Here is a 21,289-nt window from a genome sequence, read left to right on the forward strand (position 1 = left end):
TTTCAAAACATGTATGAAGCCCCAGTAATTAAGATAGAATGGTCTGTTGGTATGAGGATAAAATGAAGTCAATAAACTGAATCAAGTCCAAAAAGAGGTCATAATGCATGTGTCATTGATTTTTTTTTTCTCTAAAAGTGCCTATGCAGCTCCATGGGGCTTCTCCTGTGGCTTAGCTGGTAAAGAATCCACCTGCAATGTGGGAGACCTGGGTTCAATCCCTGGGTTTGGAAGATCCCCTGGAGAAGGGAAAGGCTACCCACTCCAATATTCTGGCCTGGAGAATTCCATGGACTGTATAGTCCATGGGGTTGCAATGAGTTGGACACGACTAGTGATTTTCACTTTCACTTTTAAAGATGCCTATGCTCAAACTACTGCACAATTGCACTCATCTCACATGCTAGTAAAGTAATGCTCAAAATTCTCCAAGCCAGGCTTCAGCAATATGTGAACCGTGAACCTCCTGATATTCAAGCTGGTTTTAGAAATGGCAGAGGAACCCGAGATCAAATTGCCAACATCCGCTGGATCATGGAAAAAGCAAGAGAGTTCCAGAAAAACATCTATTTCTGCTTTACTGACTATGCCAAAGCCCTTGACTTGTGGATCACAATAAACTGTGGAAAATTCTTCAAGAGATGGGTATACCAGACCACCTGATCTGCCTCTTGAGAAATCTGTATGCAGGTCAGGAAGCAACAGTTAGAACTGGACATGGAACAACAGACTGGTTCCAAATAGGAAAAGGAGTACGTCAAGGCCGTATATTGTCACCCTGTTTATTTAACTTATATGCAAAAGCCTCTTGATGAAAGTGAAAGTGGAGAGTGAAAAAGTTGGCTTAAAGCTCAACATTCAGAAAACGAAGATCATGGCATCCGGTCCCACCACTTCATGGGAAATAGATGGGGAAACAGTGGAAACAGTGTCAGACTTTATTTTTCTGGGCTCCAAAATCACTACAAATGGTGACTGCAGTCATGAAATTAAAAGATGCTTACTCCCTTGGAAGGAAAGTTATGACCCAACCTAGATAGCATATTCAAAAGCAGAGCTTTACTTTGCCAACAAAGTTTGTCTAGTCAAGGCTATGGTTTTTCCTGTGGTCATGTATGGATGTGAGAGTTGGACTGTGAAGAAGGCTGAGCGCCAAACAATTGATGCTTTTGAAACTGTGGCATTGGAGAAGACTCTTGAGAGTCCCTTGGACTTCAAGGAGATCCAACAGTCCCTTCTGAAGGAGATCAGCCCTGGGATTTCTTTGGAAGGACTGATGCTAAAGCTGAAACTCCAAGTACTCTTGGCCACCTCATGTGAAGAGTTGACTCATTGGAAAAGACTCTGATGCTGGGAGGGATTGGGGGCAGGAGGAGAAGGGGACGACAAAGGATGAGATGGCTGGATGGCATCACTGACTCGATGGACGTAGTCTGAGTGAACTCTGGGAGTTGGTGATGGACAGGGAGGCCTGGCGTGCTGCGATTCATAGGGTCGCAAAGAGTCGGACACAACTGAGCGATTGATCTGATCTGATCTGATGCAGCTCCATTGGAGAAGGCAATGGCAACCCACTCCAGTACTCTTGCCTGGAAAATCCCATGGGCGGAGAAGCCTGGTAGGCTGTAGTCCATGGGGTGGTGAAGAGTCGGACACGACTGACTAACTTCACTTTCACTTTTCACTTTCATTCACTGGAGAAGGAAATGGCAACCCACTCCAGTGTTCTTGCCTGGAGAATCCCAGGGACAGGGGAGCCTGGTGGTCTGCCGTCTATGGGGTAGCACAGAGTCAGACACGACTGAAGCGACTTAGCAGCAGCAGCATGCAGCTCCATAGGGGGAAAGTTGGTCTTTCTAGGATAATAGCTAGAATAATTGGTTATTTGTATTTTTTGGAAGTAGCAGTGTTTTGTAGCTTCTGTGTATAAGTTCTGTACATGTTTTCTTAGATTTATGCCTAAGGATTTAGGGTCTTTCTTGAGCCATTGTAAATAGTATTATATTATTAATTTAGATATCCACGTTTATTGCTACTATATAGAAATGTATTTGATTTTGTGTTTACCTTGTATATCCTGAGACGTTCTGAACCCACTTACTAGTTGTAAGAATTTTGGAGGGTATATTCTTTGGGATTTTCTACATAGATAGAAAATAGTGGTAATTTGACTGCCCTTTCTGGCTTAAAAGGTTGTTTATATATTTTACTTGCTTTACTGCACTGGCTACAATGTCCAGCACTGTGCTGAAGGAGAGTGATTAAAATGGATATTCTCCCTTTGTTCCCTTCCTTAGGGAAAATATAGAGTCTTTTACCAGTAAACATACTAAGAGCTGTTGGGGAAATTCTTCATTATTCTTGTGTTTCTTAGAGTTTTCACCATGGTTAGACTATTGGATTTTGGCAAATGCTTTTTCTACACATTGCTGCTGATGAACTAGCTCATCTTATTGTTGACTCAAAACTCCTCCACTTCCCATTAGAAGTCCTCCTCATCTTCTTTGTTTTGGGCCAAGTATGCATGTAGCCATGATGGCAAATGACAGCCACTTCTCTTCAAGGTCACCCAGTATTGTGAGACTGAAGGAGGTGAGACAGACAAGTCTTTGTGGGTTCCAAGTGTCCTCATAGTTTGTCTGACTTTATGTGTCACAGTTTGTCCATGCTTTCGTCCTCACCAAACTTTCCTTTACAAATGTTACTCTAAGCTCACTTAAAGTGAATTCAGGCTCAACATCACATATAAAAACAACAGCTTTGTACAGACTTGTCCACCAGCTCTAGCCATTGCCTGAGATTTAGTCCTTATAACTAATCTCTTATTCTACATCACCCATGGTTCTGCTTTTCTGATTGTGCCCTGACACAAAGTCTAAGAGGAAATGACTAAGGACATGGTTTTGATGGTGACTTCACACAGATAGACCCAGGTTGTGATGAAGTACAACTGCCAGTTTAAACCATTATGGGACAAGTTTTCAAATCTAGACAACTTTACACATGTTCTGTATGGCTGACTTAAAGTCAAAAATTCAAGAGGAGAATGTATTAGTAGAAAGTTACTCTGGACACCTGTTTCCAATGACATAGAAGGAGCCTTCCTCTAGAATTAAATCTTCTGATCCAGACCACAACTTAAACAACCACAGGACTATCATTTCTTGTCTGGGGTCTGCGGGTGTGCATTTCAGCTGGGGTCCTGCAGCAGGGGGGCTCTCTCTTATCAAGCTCTGGGTTTTTGTACAGCTTTTCCTATTACTTCAAGCACTGTGAGTTCCCAGAGAGCACAGAAGTACTTTGCAGAATCTTCCAGCTGTAAGGATGAAATGATGAGGCTGATGGATTTATCTGCTTTCTGGAAGTTTACAGAATAGCGGCCATTCCTTGCATTACCGTATTCTGAATACTGTTCAATAAGGTAAGTCATCTGTCCATTGGGAAGTTGCTTGTACCAAAAAAGGTTGTAATAACTCCAATAATTTGTTTCATACCGACAATTCAGGGTGACTGACTGCCCCACTTGGCTGGATGTAACTGGCTGGTCTTGAGTAACTTTCTGGGCCACACCAGATGCTGTGGGGGAAAAAAAAAAATCAGAAAACAAAGATGAAGCAGTGAATAAAATAGTGTAGGAGTTATTTAGGATCCAAAGACCAAAAAATGAAATCATAAGATGCCTGCTTTTCTCCAGTCCTCCTTTCCTCCCCAAGTCCCTGTGAAGCTCCACGTGCCTGTGTGCAGGCCTTTCACCCTGAACACTGACACCCATGTTTGGAAGCCTCCCTACCAGAGAAGGTGAAGACCAGGAACACCCAGAGCAGACTGGAGAGCGGCATGAGGCATGGATTTCCCTACACAAATGTGCTTAGTTCTGCCTCAAGCTGAGAGTTCAGTGTCTTTGAGTGCCTGGCAGCACATATACATACTACCCAGTACCTGTGTGACCCCCTGCAACAGGAAGTGGGGATTGTCATGTTCATAGACCACGTGGTCTGTGCATGCATGGGAAAAAGTCTGGCTCACCACAAATCTTTACTTTGTCTACTTGTTTTTCCCTGGTCATTAAATTAATCAGATCCTGAAAGAAGGCATGAAAAAGCAATCAGTATTAAAATTTGAGCTGAGGGGAAGTGAATATTAAGCAAGTTGACATACATTAATAATTATTCAGCAAAATGGTTTTTCCAGATGATTTAAAATATAACTTACTATAGCCTATGAAATGTTCTGTTATCTATTAAGTGGTCATTTATTAGCCTACACTTACTTTTCTCTATCCAGAATCTAATGACTCTTTAAGAAAACTTGCAGATCTTAGGCTTCTTGGTGAATGGAAATTTTATTCAAAATAATTATTGTATCTCTTTGTCTTTGTATTGAGTTCTAAGACTCTATTTAGGTTTTTCAATAAATAAAGTTACTTCACCATAAATGACAAAAAAATCAGTCCATCTGACTTTCAGAGTATATTCAGTTTTAAGTTTCGAATGAAATTATAACAGGAATAAAATATTCTTTTGAAATTTGAAATTAAGTCTTATTTATTAGACTTTGAGGAAGATCAGGATATTCAGTCCTGTTCCCTCCACAAGTAGAATTGCATTTATTAGACCATGTGTCCTGGAATTGTCCTGATGTCACATTTTCTATGTCATTGGTCCAAAGTGTTCAGTCTCACTTGTTAGTGGCTCATTATTTTTCTCTTTGTAAAATAAATTCAAGATAAGTATGCCAAGTCTTTCTGTGACACAATGCTGTAATGCTCTCCCACAGAAGTTGGTATCTACAGGTTTCAAACACTTTGTTGTTGTTTTTCAGTTGCTAAGTCGTGTCTAACTCTTTGTGATCCCATGGACTGCAGCACCCCAGGCTACACTGTACTTCAATATCTCCCAAAGTTGCTCTAATTCATGTCCACTGAGTCAATGATGCTATCTAATCATCTCATCCTCTGCCTCTCCCTTCTCCTTTTGCCTTCAATCTTTCCCATCATCAAGATGTTTTCCAATGAGTTGGCTGTTCGCATCAGGTGGCCAAAGTATTGGAGTTTTAGCTTCAACATCAGTCCTTCCAGTGAATATTCACAGTTGATTCCTATTAGGATTGACTGGTTTGTCTTCCTTGCAGTCCAAGGGACTCTCAAGAGTCTTCTCCAGCCCCACAGTTAAAAAGCATAAATTCTTCAGCTTTCAGCCTTATTTATAGTCCAACTCTTATACCACATGTGACTATTGGAAAAACCATAGCTTTGACTATACAGACCTTTGTCAGCAAAGTGATGTGTCTGCTTTATAATATGTCATCTTAAGCTTCCTAGGTGGCACTAGTGGTTAAGAGCTTGCCTGCAAATGCAGGAGACATAAGAGAAGTGGGTTCAATCCCTGGGTCAGGAAGATCCCCTGGAGGAGGGCATGGCAACCCACTCCAGTATTCTTGCCTGGGAAATCTCATGGACAGAGGATCCTGGAGGGCTACGGTTCATAGGGATGCAGAGCCAGACACGACTGAAGCGACTTAGCCCACCTGCAGGTTCGTCATATCTTTTCTTCCATGGGGCAAGCATCTTTCAATTTCATGGCTGCAGCCACTGTCCATAGGGATTTTGGAGTCCAAGAAAATAAAATCTGTCACTGCTTCTACTTTTCCCCCTTCTATTTGCCATGAAATGATGGGACCAGATGCCATGATCTTAAATTTTTGAATGTTGAGTTTCAAGGCAGCTTTTTCACTTTTATCTTTCACACTCATCAAAAAGCCCTTTCAGTTCCTCTTCATTTTCTCCCATTAGAGAGGTATCTTCTGCGTATCTGAGGTTTTTTATATTTCTCCCAGCAATCTTGATTCCAGCTTGTGATTCATCCAGCCCGGCATTTCACATGTGGTACTCAGCATATAAGTTAAATAAGCAGGCTGACAATATACAGCCTTGAAAGACTGCTTTCCCAATTTGGAACCAGTCCGTTATTCCATGTCCAGTTCTAATTGTTGCTTCTTGACCTGCACACAGGTTTCTCAGAAGATAAGTAAGGTGGGCTGGTATTTCCATCACTTTAAGAATTTTCCACAATTTGTTGTTATCTACACAAAGTTTTTAGCATAGTCAATGAAGTAGAAGTAGATGCTTTTCAGGAATTCCTTTGCTTTCTCCGTGATCCAATGAATGTTAGCAACTTGATCTCTGGTTCCTCTGACTCTTTGAAATCCAGCCTGTACATCTGGAAGTTCTTGGTTCACACACTACTGAAAGCTAGCTTAAAAGATTTTAAGCATAACCTTACTTGCATGTGAAATGAGCACAATTGCATAATAGTTTGAACAATCTTTGGCATTGCCCTTCTTGGGACTGGAATGAAAACTGACCTTTTCGAGTCCCAAACACTTAGTATATGTCAATACCACAGAAGTTGATGACTGAAGTTTTGTATACTGTGCATGATCATGAAGTATGTATCTCTCAATCTTCCACTTAGTTTGATCATCTTAATAGATGAATTAATTTGAAAGAACCAAAGCAAATAAGCAAGTAGAAAAAGAAGCATAAACACAGTCTCCAAAACAGTGCCAGTTCTTAAAATTTAAGGTCAAAAGAACTCATTAATGAGTGATACAAGGAGGAGAGTTTATATGTAGTTGAACCATCTACTCTTCTGTCCCATTTCAACTCTGAGTGACAGGCAGCTGATGTCCTGGTTTCCAATTGTTTACAAGGAAGCAGGAGAGACCACAAATGACCAGAGCAGGCTGGGGAGCAGAATGATAATACATATATTATATGTATTGACTATGCCAAAGCCTTTGACTGTGTGCATCACAATAAACTGTGGAAAATTCTGAAAGAGATGGGAATACCAGACCACCTGATCTGCCTCTTGAGAAATCTGTATGCAGGTCAGGAAGCAACAGTTAGAACTGGACATGGAACAACAGACTGGTTCCAAATAGGAAAAGAAATTCTTCAAGGCTGTATATTGTCACCCTGTTTATTTAACTTATATGCAGAGTACATCATGAAAAACGCTGGACTGGAAGAAACACAAGCTGGAATCAAGATTGCCAGGAGAAATATCAATAACCTCAGATATGCAGATGACACCACCCTTATGGCAGAAAGTGAAGAGGAACTCAAAAGCCTCTTGATGAAAGTGAAAGTGGAGAGTGAAAAAGTTGGCTTAAAGCTCAACATTCAGAAAACGAAGATCATGGCATCTGGTCCCACCACTTCATGGGAAATGGATGGGGAAACAGTGGAAACAGTGTCAGACTTTATTTTTCTGGGCTCCAAAATCACTACAGATGGTGACTGAAGCCATGAAATTAAAAGATGCATACTCCTTGGAAGGAAAGTTATGACCAACCTAGATAGCATATTCAAAAGCAGAGACATTATTTTGCCAACAAAGTTCGTCTAGTCAAGACTATGGTTTTTCCAGTGGTCATGTATGGATGTGAGAGTTGGACTGTGAAGAAGGCTGATGCTTTTGAACTGTGGTGTTGGAGAAGACTCTTGAGAGTCCCTTGGACTGCAAGGAGATCCAACCAGTCCATTCTGAAGGAGATCAGCCCTGGGATTTCTTTGGAAGGAATGATGCTAAAGCTGAAACTCCAGTACTTTAGCCACCTTATGCAAAGAGTTGACTCATTCAAAAGACTCTGATGCTGGGAGGGATTGGGGGCAGGAGGAGAAGGGGATGACAGAGGATGAGATGGCTGGATGGCATCACTGACTCGATGGACGTGAGTCTGAGTGAACTCCGGGAGTTGGTGATGGACAGGGAGTCCCGGCATGCTGCGATTCATGGGGTCACAAAGAGTCGGACACGACTGAGCGACTGATCTGATCTGATCTGATCTGATTATATATATCACATGTTTTTATATCCACTTTTTTATGCATAGTTGTGAAATTTATCCCATTTGTAGGTTCTTGTTCCTACCACTAAAATTAAGATACAGAATCATTCTATCACCCTAAAGAACTTACTTTGCAGACCATCCCCACCTCCACAACCCTTGAAAATCCCTGAAATCTGCTGATGTCCTGGTTTCCAATTATTTGTAACTAAGCAGAAGAGACCACAAAGACCACAACAGCCTGAAGAGCAGCTTGATATTCTAAAATATATATGCTAATATAATAATTACATATACATACCAGCAAATTGATATTGCCAAAATTTTATTAAAATACAGATCACAATCTGATACATCAGTTTTATATGCACTCTGGTTTTGATGCATAGCTCTGTGAAACTTTATCACATATATAGGCTCTTGTTAACCACCATTAAAATCATGATATAGAGTTGTTCTATCTCCCTAAAGAAACTCTCTTTGTACACCCTCCCGAGGCCTTCAATTCTTTACAATCCAGGTCACTACTGATCTCCTTTCATCTTGCTTTTGTCCTGTTGAGAATGTTGTATAAGTAGAATCACACTACATATACAGTCATAATAATCCAATAAGTGTAATCATATACCATGTAGCCTCTGAGATTGATTTTTTTACTCAGCATAACATCCTGAGACCCATCTAGACTACTCAGTATATCAATAGTCTGTTCCTTTTAATCACTACAGACTGTCCCCAATTTATGATAATTCAATTTAGAAATTTTGACTTTACAGTAGTGAGAAAGTGGTATGCATTCAGTAGAAATCATACTTGGAATATTGAAATTTTATCTTTTCCTGGGCTAACAACATGCAGTATTATGTTTCCTGGTGATTCTGGGCAGCAAGAGTGAGCTGAGCTCCTGGCCAGCCTCAAAATCTTGAGTGTAAACCACTAACACCTTTCCAGCCATTTCATACCCATATAACCATCCTGATTTTCACTTTCAGTACAGTATTCAATAAATTGCATAAGATTTCTATCATTTTAGGATAAAACAGACTGTGTGAGATGATTTCCCAACTGTAGGCTAATGCAAGTATTGGCCACATTTAAGGGAAGCTAGCTTAAATATATTGGATGGATTTTCTTTTTTTTAATTGATTTTTATTGGAGTATAGTTGCTTTACAATGTTAGTTTCTGCAGTGCAACTAAGTGAATCAGTTTTACATGTACATATTTATCTCTATTCTTTTTTAGATTTCCTTCCCATATTAAATGAACTTTTGACTTCCTATTGTTTCAACTTAAAATGATTTATTGCAAAATAACCCTCTTGAAGTTGAGAAAGATGTATAAATAATATTTTATTGTGTGAAGGTACTACATAATATTTATCTGTTCATTCAGTGAAGATCACTGGTTGATTTTCAGTATTAAGAATTCAGCAAGTGAATATTTAAGTGTATTTGAAATTCTTGGACTCTTTTCTAGAATGACTGGGCCAATCACCCACCAGCAATGCATGAGTGATCCAACTTCTTTGCATCCTTGCCAGAACTTCGTATTGTCAGTATTTTTAATTTTAGCCCTTATGATATATGTGAAGTGGTATCTCTTTGTAGTTTTAATTTGGATTTCCCTAATATAAATTTAGGGGTATATTCTTTGTATTTTCTACATAGATAATCATGTTAGCAGCAAATAGTGGCAGTTTTACTTCTTCTTTCAACTCTATAAGATCATTACATCTACTTTCTTTATTTCTTGCTCCAACATCTAGCACTGTATTGAAAGAGTGACAAGAATGGACTCTCTGGCTTTTTCTCTTTCTTAGAGAAAATTATAGTCTTTTATTAGTAAGTATACCATTAGCTATTGAAGAAATTCCCCACTATTCTCATGATCTCAGAGTTTTCACCATAAATGACTACGGAATTTTTGCAAATCTTTTTTTTCTGACTAGATTAATATGATGATATGATTTTTCTTTTCTACCCTGTTAATATTCTGAATTCCATCCATTGATTTTCAATATTAAAGTGTCTTGCACCCTTGAAGGAAATTACATTTGTGCTCAGTATATTATTCATTTTATATATCAATGAATTTTACTTGCTAAAATATTTTCAGAAATTTGTGTCTATCTTCAAGATAAAAGATATTTCCATGTAGTTTTTGGTTCTTTATGGTCTTTGTATGACTTGGGTGTCAGGGTAATATTAGCCTTATAAAATGAGTGAAGGATTATTTTCTATTTTCTGCAAGAAATTGTGTATAATTCAACGTTTGACAGAATTCTTCAGTGACACTGAGTCTGGGGATTTTTTTTTTTAATTAAAACTTCCATTTCTTCATAGACATCATGACTTCAGCTTTCTCTGGCCCCTGCTCTGAGGAGAGATGAGGAGGACCGACCCCTGGAGCCCACAGTGAGGTTTGGGGACGGACAGCAGGTGCTTCCAGAGCACTGTGCTTCTGCACAGAAGTAGGTTCCTGCATCTGAGAGCTGGGCGGCTGTGAGGTGCAGGGAGCTGTGCCGTCTGGTCTCTCCAAGCCAACCTGTCAGTCTCTGCTCTGTCTTCACTTCTCTACCCTTAGCTAATATCATCAGGAAGACAGAACTTCCCCCAGGCCTCTGCTTATACCACTGTAAGTTTTAAAATGCGCTTGAGGAATTGCAATACGTGGTGAAATTCTCTCCTTCTTGCAGAAGCAAGAATTCAGGAAAATGCTTTATCTGTTGCCCATTCAGTTCTGTTCAGAAAAGCAGTGAGAAGTAACAGAGAAAGTCTGATCGGATGTTTATTCTCTCAGCTATAATGATCTGTTTCATTCTTCTTGTGTATTTTCTCTTTTCCATGTCTCCCTCCCCAACTCCCTCTATCTCCCACATTTTAGTTTTTATGTTTTTCTCAACATCCTGCTCTCAGTCAGAAGACCCCACTCCTACAGTTGCCTGCAAATAAGATTCTGCTCTGCTGAATTTCCTGGGAGCAATTAGGGAAACCCCAAACTCACGTGATATTTGTATTCATAATATCGACACTGGTGCTAACAGTAGCATCTCCCTTTTCTTCCTCTTCAGAAAGAGTTGCTGAATCTGCCTGCTCCTAAAAGGGTTTTCCATGTATCACCTTCTTCCAGACCTATAGAAACCTGGTCTATACTGCCTTTGGGCAATAAAAAAGAAAGGAGTGACTGCAGTTTGAGACAGCCCATCACTTACCACCATGTTACCCACCCATCTTCTCCACGGAGTGTCTATGTTTGCAGATGCTGCCCCTCTGTGACTGTATCAAAAATTGCTGATCCAGTAATACCTGGTAAATAGTGGTTACTCAAACATTTGTTGAATGATAAATAAATGTGTATGTTTACTTATGTGAGAATTTGAATGCAAATGTCCCAGAAAGTAATTTAATTAATTACTCTTTTTCAAAGTAATTAAATAATGCCCTTCCATGAATGCAAACCATCAGGAGTTGCTTGTAGCTATTTAGAAATGTTACCTTTGAAAAACTGTGTTAGCCCCAGTAGCCCTTGTTCTTCCATTACAAATTATGACAAATTTGATGGCTCCAAAAAGCAAGAACTGGTTCCCTTCAATATGGAGGTCAGAAGCCTGAAAACAAGGTGTCAGCAGGAACATACTCCTTCTAAATGGTCTAGGAGAGAATCCTTCCTTGCCTCTTCTGGCTTCTGGTGGCCCCAGGTCCTCCTTTGCTAGTGACTGTATACCTCCAACCTCCTCCTCCATTGAGAAGACCTCACAAGGCCTTCTCACCTGTGTGTCTCTTAAAAAGACACTTGTCACTGGATTGAGGCCCCACCAAGATAATCCAGTATGATTGGATTTTAATACCCTTTTATTAATTAAATTTGAAAAGTTTCCTTGTTAAATAAGTTCACGTTTACAGTTTCCATGGATTAGGATGAGAATGTATCTTTAGGGGCCCACCCTCCAGCTCACTATAGGATCCTTAATGTGTTTGAAGTGTTGCCATGCAGTTATATAAATGGTAGACATCTCAAAACTTCTTTAAAGTCAAAAGTAAATCTGAATCTGAATTACTTTATATATAGAAACAGAAAGAGTAGCAGGTTTGGGATGTAACCCATGAGTTAAGTTCTTTGAAATGCACATAACTGGGATAACTTTTCCTTTTCAGCCATGTTGGATTTGGACCCCCAAATGAAGACAAATCTAGCAATGCTATGCTGCTGAAGGCTCCATCTCCACCCTAAAAGAGCAATGGGTCTGGAGCAGCACTTTGGGATGCTCTAAAAGTTCCCTCGTCTTCATGCAGATCAGGAGCCCTGCTGCGGTTTACACAGAAGAATGTAAACCAAGACAGAATAGTCACCCACTGGAGAAGGTTGCCCTTTCCCAACTCACACCATCGTATTTGCTATAGCCTATCTCTGGGTCTTGTGCTGTGAAGGAGATATTTGCTAAATGAAAAGAAGGGAACTTGACCGTGCTTTAGTTTGTGGACTAAAAAGAATCTCTACATGCCTCGTACTTGTAGGAAACAGCTTGAATAAATATAAATATAAGATGGCCCTCAGTAGCAAATATTCCTGTCAAACCACCTTAAGAGGGGACCAGATCCAAGAATATTTATAATTAAAAGTTAGCAATATTATCCGCTATGATTTCACATAAGAAGTAATGTTGCTTGAACTGGGCTGTAAAGGTTGAGTACATATGTGTGTTTTACACAAGTACTTGGGAAAAACCATTCTGACCACAGAGGACAGCATCCGCAAAGGTTCAGATTAAGGAAAAAGCTTAATACCAGCATAAATGGTTTTATTTTAAAGTGGCTGATGTACATCTAGAGTATGTGGCAGAAAAGGGTGAATGAGAAAACTAGAAGTAACTCAGGGAAAAATTGTACATTGCCTTGTAATTCTTAATATAAAATTTGATCTTTACAATTTCTAATGGTTCCTCATTATCCAAAGATGAGCAGGAAGTGAACTAATTTTATATGTTGTTGTTGTTATTATTGTTATTCAGTTATTGTTATTGTTGTTCAGTCGCTAAGTCATGTCCAATTCTTATTGACCCATGAACTGCAGCATGATGGGCTCCTCTGTCCATGGGATTTCCCAGGCAAGAATACTGGAGTGGGTTGCCATTTCCTTCATATATATATATATATATATAAACTCTGTGGTCACGTAGAAGTCAGATTCAAAGAGTTGAGAATAAAGGCAGGAGGAGAGTGAAGCGGCCTTTGCAGTTATCCAAGTGAGAGGTGCTAAATGCTTGGATTAGGGGAGTTGCAAGGAGTATAGAGATGAGGAAGTGGGTGGGGGTGCTATTTGAGAAGTAAACTGACATGATCTTGATGACTATTAAGGTCTATGTGCTTCATTAGCACTCTGGTGCCAGTTGCCACAAGGAATGTATTTATTCTATCAGCTCATGTGGATCTAGTGGCCAAAGTTACCTCCAGTGATTCTTGCTTCCTGATATCTGGGACCTTGTGTAGCCCCCGTACACACTGAGTCCAGACTGGCTGCATGACTTACTGTAGTAAACAGATGAGCAGAAGTTAACATCATGCCAGTTCTGAGGCGAAAGGTGGCGACTCTTTGGCAGTTGACACTTCTGTAATTTGGAAGCCCTGAGGCACAATGTAAGCTGCCCAGCTTCCCTCAGGGCCACAGAGAGAGATCACATGTATGGGCCATGGTCACTCCTGAAAATGTCTGAGGAAGAGATGAGCCCAGGCCTCTGAGATTTCAGTTGAGCCTCAGCTTCCAGTCAACCTCACTAATTAAGGGAGTAAATTGAGGGATTCCAGTACAGTTGAGCCCCCTTTCACCGCATGGAGCAGAGGTATCATGAGATAATTAAACAGTAAGTTTTGAGGTGGTTTGTTGTGCAGCAAAACACAATGACACTAAAGCCCATGAAGAGAATCCTGTTGAAGACTTGTGAGATATGAGCAAAAATGAAATGTGTTTTTCCTCTCTCTGATTTCTGATTGTCTCTAAGAGCTTACCTGAAACATCTGTTTGTTTCATCAAACTTCATTTCACGTGTGGTCTGAGTGCTCCTGCCTTAGCACAGAAGATTAGCTGGTGATGCTCAGGTGTGATCAGAGAAGGCCATGGCACCCCACTCCAGTACTCTTGCCTGGAAAATCCCATGGACGGAGGAGCCTGGTGGGCTGCAGTCCATGGGGTCGCTAAGAGTCAGACACGACTGAGCAACTTCACTTTCATCTTTCACTTTTATGCATTGGAGAAGGAAATGGCAACCCACTCCAGTGTTCTTGCCTGGAGAATCCCGGGGACAGGGGAGCCTGGTGGGCTGCCATCTATGGGGTCACACAGAGTCGGACATGACTGAAGTGACTTAGCAGCAGCAGCAGCTCAGGTGTGATGAGAGCCTTGGGCCCCACAGGTGTTTGGTTGATCATGTTGGGGCCCTACAGTAAACAGGGACATGTGAGCTTTCCTTGTTCAATTTGATGTTTATATTTCACTCATTCTTCTCACTCCAAGTGACTTTAAAAAATGAGGGACTATTTAAGAGGTCATATCTGTATCTCTATAACTAACACAACAGAATATTTTCAATTTCAAATCCATTTGAGAACCCAAAGAAACTGAAAAGTTTGGTGCATGTTTGCTTGGTTATATATGACTTTCATAAAGACACAGGTATATTTTAAGTAATCTCATTTCCAGGTTTGCATTTTCCCCATATTTATAAGAGTAGATTTTCCAAATTATGTGCCACTGCATCCAGGAATTGATTACCTGTGTGGAAAGTGCTTTATCTCCTTACCTCCTAAGGAATGTGGAATCACAGGTCAGTTTCAAGCAGCATTCTATATTGAAGTGCTGTACAGATGTAATCAGTTTCTATATGTTCTTTGGTATGAAAAATACATGAAGCACTGTGTTGCAGCAACACACAGTATAGACACATTTTGTCCTTGCTTTTTCTCTGTGGTTTTTGTTTCTACCAATTCGGAGTTAGCTAAAACACAGGATCTTCACTGATAGTATTAGAAATTCCTTCCATTGATCTTTATGCCAATAATGTTGAAGATCCAGTTTGGGAAGTTGACCAGCAGCTCTTTTTTTTTTTTTTTTTTTTTTTTGCATGTTGTTTAATTTCATCAACACTACTGTACAATGAACTACAGGTTCACCTCATTCACTTCTGTGCTCTACCTTCCAGTTCTATGCACATTCATATAGCAAAACGGATTCAACCATTTGCAATCTGATGGACAAACAGATTCATTACTGCCTTGTGAATGATCTTTGAAAAAGAAATCTTTGACATGAACATCTCTTAAATAGTTTCGGTCTGAGGGATTTGTATGCAAACCAGTATTGTTTTTATAATATGTATTATCTTTCCTAAACATAATGACACTAACAGATTTTTTTTAAATATAAATTTATGAAAGAGAGAGAGCACAATAACAACGTAATTCAGGAGACTGGACAGAGGCTGGATATTAATTACTGATGTGTATGGTGGGGCTGCTGCTGCTGCTGCTAAGTCGCTTTAGTCGTGTCCAACTCTGTGTGACCCCATAGACAGCAGTCCACCAGGCTCCGCTGTCCCTGGGATTCTCCAGGGGAGAAACCTGAAAACACAAGCTATAAGATGAAGAGGCCTGGAAGCAAGTTAATTCATGTTGACAAACCCCAGAAAGACCCCAGAATTAGCAGCCTCTGCCAGAGGAGCCTGGCAGGCTACCGTCCATAGTGTCCATAGCTTAGAGTTGGACACACCTGAAGCGACTAAGCAGCAGCAAAGCACCAATGTGGTATTAAGTTAAAATGTTAGTCACTCAGTTGTGTCCAACTCTTTGTGACCCCATGGACTATAGCCCACCAGGCTCCTCTGCCCATGGAATTATCCAGGCAAGCATATGGGTAGCTATTCCCTCTTCCAGGGGATCTTCCTGACCCAGGGATCGAACACAGCTCTCCTGCATTGTAGGCAGATTCTTTACCATCTGAGCCATCAGAGAAGCCCAATATAGTATTAAACTGGTGGGTTATTTGGAAATCTGCAAAATGAGCACAGGATCAGATAATTGATCAGCTTCATATACCTGGAAATTACTAAGTAAGAAACTCAGATCCTGGAGTTTGGTTACTGATTCATTATCACAATTACAATATAAACTGGGGGAGAGACCAAGGGGCTGCTGTCTATGGGGTCGCACAGAGTCGGACACGACTGAAGTGACTTAGCAGCAGCAGCAGCAGCAGATATCACAGCGATTTTTCAAAATGCAAACAGCCACATAGTAAAGAAATTACATACAGGTGTCCATGTAGTGGGAAGTTTGAACTAAAGCAAAACCAAAATCTCCAATGAGTTAAATGAGACAGAATTGATTGTTCTGGTATAAAACATGCAGACTTCCATGCCAGATGTGTGAGACAGTATATCCCCATATTACATTCATGCACATAAGGAAATACCATAAAGACTAGCTCTTAGGATGCAGCAGTAGTGAGGGGTAAATATTACCCAGGTATAACCACATTATTTTAGTTTTGAAAACTATCTAGTTTACTTGGAATCACAAGGAAAGAGGAGGCTAGGAATTGGAATTAATGATATGGCCAGTATACTGGTGGTAGTGGAGATTAGTGATGTTTAGAAACAGTCCAGTTAGTTGAGGAAGCTACAGTGACTGGAATGCCTGTTTATCTATGTCTGCATTTCCCCCTGATTATCAAAAACACTGTCATTCATTGAATGTCCCTTTTCCTCCAGACAATGGCTCTTCATCAATGCTGGTCCCAAAGCAGCAGCAGGTATGGGTTTGGGTATGGGCTGCAGAAGGCTGAGGGGCACTGTGTGGAGGCACAGAGGTATGTGGCTGAGTCTTCAGGCTGGGATCCTCTGATGTACATGGAGCTGTAGCCCTCCTTAGTATTCAGAGTGACTCTCACTTGTCCTTGCTTCTTTTCCTCCCCATTTATACTTATTACAAACAAGTTCTTGGGGCCCTTTGCAGGTTCCCATCTGTACCAGTGTAAAGCCTAGGAAGAGCTGGAAGGGAAACTGCAGGTGAAATTGGTGCTTTCTCCTTCCTGAACCCACAGCAAGGGAGGACGCTGTTCCACAGTCAAGAGGCTGCTCACTCCTGTTCAGAAAGACAAGGTCACACATAGAAACTGATTTCTCTACAGTGTTCATTGCCTTCACACATTCCCAGATATTAGAATCTTGAGGTGCCTGACTGCATCTCCCTCCTTCCCCATCACCACCCCAGACTGTTCAGAATGTCTTCAGCAGCCCCAGGACTTACGGCCAAGATGAAGCCACAGGACCAGCCATGAGGCTGGCAAAGTGTTCCTCTCCATTTATCCTGATCAAGTATCCTCAGCAGAGGAATGTTCTGCAGCCTAGATCTGTGAGACATGCTGCTTCAGAAAATAGGTTTCTGTACCTGGTTGCCCAACCAATCAGAGACAAGACCACATACGTGTGCTAGAAACACAGCAACCATTTTTGCCCTAGAATCAGTTGCCTGTGGTTCAAAATGAGGGATCAAACATCACTTTCTTGAGACCAACTTCACAAACATTGAGATGAGCTCACTATACAAAGAGAACTGACAACCTTTCAGAAGTGGGCTGCTTAATCATGGACTGCTACTATTCAACTTGAGAGAGTGGGATGGTAATATGTGACATGAATCCCGCTTTGGTTAAAAATCTTTATATGTATTCTAAACAAAATTTTTAAAACTTTCAAACTCCCCAAATAGAAATGTTCACCCACATAATGTGCTGAATTTTCTTTTGCTTCATGTACATTATTCTAATATGAAAGTCACACAATAGAGTTACTATTATTCCTAATTTACAGATAACAAAAACTGTAGCTCAAAGAGTTTGGGTGATTAACTCAAGGTGAAATATCAGGGAAGTGGCATAGCAAGAATTAGAACACTTATCTATCTGGTATGGAGTATATCGTGTTTGGAATTTGTCATGCCCCTACGTTAATGATATTCTGTAAATGTTTTAAATGTCAGAGGTTATATGTTTTAAAAATAATAGAGGTCTACTTGTTGATTTTCTTTCTTTTTTTAAAAAGAATTTTCTTAATGTCAATCATTTTTTAAGACTTTATTGAATTTGTTACAGTATTGCTTCTGGGTTTTTTAATTTTTTTGGGGGGTGGGGACAAGGCATGTGAGGTCTTAGCTCCCCGATCAAGAATCAAACCAGCACAGCACCCACTGCACTGGATAAGCACTTCAAGGACAATACAATACTGTATTAAGATAGAGAGTTACTCTTGGGATGAGGAAAGGCCTGTGCTCTAAGTAAGATATGGAGGGAGGGCTCCACTCTGACACTTACTCTGCAACATCAGGCAAGGTACTGAACCTCTCTCATGTTCAATTTCCACTTCTGCGAATAGTCAGCATCCTTCTTCTGGGCACTGGGCTCACAGTGGCATTCATCATCTCATTCACTTCTCCTAAGAACCCTGCATGGTAGATTCTATCAATATCCACCTTGCAGATATAAGGAAACTGACGCATACTCCCAAGATCACTCAACTAATGAGTGGTAGGTCTGGAAACATAATCCAAGTCTTCCATCTCAAGCACTGTTACACTGCCTCCCTAAAGTAGCGTGGACCCAACCTTGAAGGGTTAGGATAGGGACTAAGTGAGAGCACACCTGAAAATCGCCTCGCACAGCACTGCCCCAGCGTGCGCTCTCAGTCAGCTACAGGCAACGCACAGAACGCTGAGGACTGGGAGCCAAACCCTCAAATTTCAAAGGAGTCTCTCCACAAGATAGAGCTTAATATTTTTTGAGGTGTAATTGACAGTTTAAATGGTAGATCTCATGTGAATAAGTTTCCATGGTCTATCATGTTCTTACTGTTCAGGGAAAATCAGCTCATTAGGGTGTTATATTGAGAGATTGAGATGTTGTTGTTGGAATGAGTCTACCAAGCAGTGTTTGCCGTGATTGCTTAGTTTTTTCCCCATTTTTGAGTCTTTCTCCCATTCTCAGAATATTTCTATACTCTACTACAAGAAAGGACAGAGCAGTAGAAACTATTTCACTTACCAAAAGAAGAAGGGAAAAAGAAGACACCTCTTTGTGCAATAATTCTGAGCTTCCTTTCCAAGGTAGCCTATTACGTGCCAGCCAAAATCATTGCATGTAAGATGTTACAAGAAAACGTGAAGATACTTATTGGCCAACCCAATATTTGTCATTTGAAGTCAATCATTTTCACATCTGGTAGGCAAAGATTAAAAGCCAGCCAGTTGTCTCGAATCTTCTCTCTCCTATGATTTCTGCAGTGAGACTTTTACTGACTTTGGTTGAACAATGGCAGCCCCTATTGTGACTAGCGTGCATGCGTACATGCTTAGCCTCTCAGTCTTTGAAACCTTTGGACTGTAGCCACTCAGGCTCTTCAGTCCATGGGATTCTCCAGGCACATAATACAAGTGACTAGGTTTGCCCGCAATTTAATCCATGATCACTAGAGGGCGGCAAGGAGCCCAGGGTAAGCGTCACAAAATATTTAGCAGGACACCAGCTGGCAGTGCTTCCGCTTTCATTCTTGCTACGCAGTCGCTGGAGCCTGATTCTCTGGGAATGCAAATAGTAACATTAAGATAAAGCAGTCACAAAGGTGTGACATTTGAGTTTTCAGAGGTGCACCATGTAAATGTTTCGAGGGATAGCGTCACAGCAGAGAGGGCAAAGGCAAGAGGCACAGGTCTTGATATAGGGACATGCTTGGAGTGTTTAAGGAGTGATATCTCTTCTTTTCCTGTAGCCTCTTGTTTTTCCAGGCACACTACAACTAATAAACTTGCTAAAGCATTTAGCACTTAACTGGAGAGTGGATGATTTCCTCATCTACTGATCCTGGGGCAATTTCTACCTAGGTTTACCATCTTATTTCCTAGTTGCCTTTAGTTTCCAGTTTAAACTAGTATAATGTCACCATCACTGAGACATCCAGCCTCCCTGTCTTAGATCCAAGTGCTTCTCCATACCCAAACCTTCTCTTCAGGAGCCCTCTAAGATGGTACACTCTGGAAGACAATAAAAGTTTGGGACACTTTTCACAGTTAGAAAAGTTATGTCTCACTTCTCAAAGATTAAAAGAAATGGAACCTGTCTTATAGGGTTTTAACACTTCAATTAGATAATGGATTGTAAATTCACCCATGCCTTACTATATTATAGTAAAGCTCAATAAATATCAACTTTCTTTATTCTACTAAAGAATACCTTTCCTTCAAAGTCCACTTCTGTGACCTACTTTTCCCCACACACACACATCAGTTCAGTAATGGAAGCTTCCAGGATATTTACTTAATCACTTCCTTTCCTGGAGACAGTCATTATTTTTCCTTATCCTTTTGGTGTCATATACATCTAGCTACATTGATACACTCAGGCTGAAAGCACACGGATGGAACAGATGAGGTTTGATCTTGGTTTCTGTAAAAACAGTAAAATCAAGGTCATATTGCATGTTTACTACATATTGGATATAATATTTCTGATTTGGATCTCCAAGATTTTGCTATTCTTATTAGCTATTTTCTCTTCTTATTGATTTATGTGCTTTTAATATATCCTGCATTTGAGTCCTTTTTCAGGACTGTGTATTGCATACATAGCCTTCCAGTCCGGCCTTGAATTTTCCCTCTCTTTGCAGTGATTTTTAACAAACAAAAACAATTTTAAAATATACTTGTGTCCTCATAAGAAGGTCTCAAAACTTTGATGTGTTTGTTTTCTTTAGAAATGTTTACCTTTTGTGGCTGTTATTGCCTGTGATAAGTCAGGTATCACTATTAATGATGTTTCCCAGAATATAGCATATCAATTCCCCCTGAGTATTACTAAGAGTTTACCCACTAAAATAGACACTTGAATTTGTCTTCAATGCTTTGCAAACTTCTGCCAAAACCACAGAGGTGGACTTGCAGAATTCCTGATTCATCTTTATTACTTTCCATATAGCATTGTTCCTGAATAAGGAGCTTGTTTTATATGAAGTGAAGTACAACAGTGAGTGGAGATTCTTGCTATGAGCAGAGATTATAGAATAGGTAATGCAGGAGGTAGTTATAAATACCAGTTATGACCTTGTGGCCATTTGCAGTAACAAAAAATATAATAGTTATGAAATTACTTTCATTTTATATGAATATATTTATGTATACATTAACCATTTTTAACTTCCATCTCCAGTTTTCCTGCCTGTAGTAGCATAAAATGTGTTACTGCTACTGCTAAGTCACGTAAGTCGTGTCCGACTCTGTGCAACCCCATAGATGGCAGCCCACCAGGCTCCTCTGTCCCTGGGATTCTCCAGGCAAGAACACTGGAGTGGGTTGCCATTTCCTTCTCCAATGCATGAAAGTGGAAAGTGAAAGGGAAGTC

The 21,289-nt window shown here is 40.4% G+C and overlaps 1 long non-coding RNA gene and 1 gene segment (V, D, J or C); both read right to left on the reverse strand.

Moving 5' to 3' along the window:
* Nucleotides 1-3,131: 3,131 nt before the first annotated feature.
* On the reverse strand, nucleotides 3,132-3,928 carry LOC112448552 (T cell receptor delta variable 1-like). The segment is given in 2 exon segments: nucleotides 3,132-3,576; nucleotides 3,791-3,928. Coding segments are annotated over 2 exon segments (399 nt in total).
* Nucleotides 3,929-16,379: 12,451 nt separating this feature from the next.
* On the reverse strand, nucleotides 16,380-19,675 carry LOC112448553 (uncharacterized). Its single transcript, XR_003036954.2, has 4 exons — nucleotides 18,941-19,675; nucleotides 18,215-18,344; nucleotides 17,152-17,254; nucleotides 16,380-16,986 (listed from the first exon to the last, which is right to left on the reverse strand). It is a non-coding gene; the product is annotated as an uncharacterized lncRNA (long non-coding RNA).
* Nucleotides 19,676-21,289: the final 1,614 nt, after the last annotated feature.

The sequence above is a fragment of the Bos taurus genome, chromosome 10 (genome assembly GCF_002263795.3).
Source record: "Bos taurus isolate L1 Dominette 01449 registration number 42190680 breed Hereford chromosome 10, ARS-UCD2.0, whole genome shotgun sequence".
NCBI lineage: Eukaryota > Metazoa > Chordata > Mammalia > Artiodactyla > Bovidae > Bos > Bos taurus.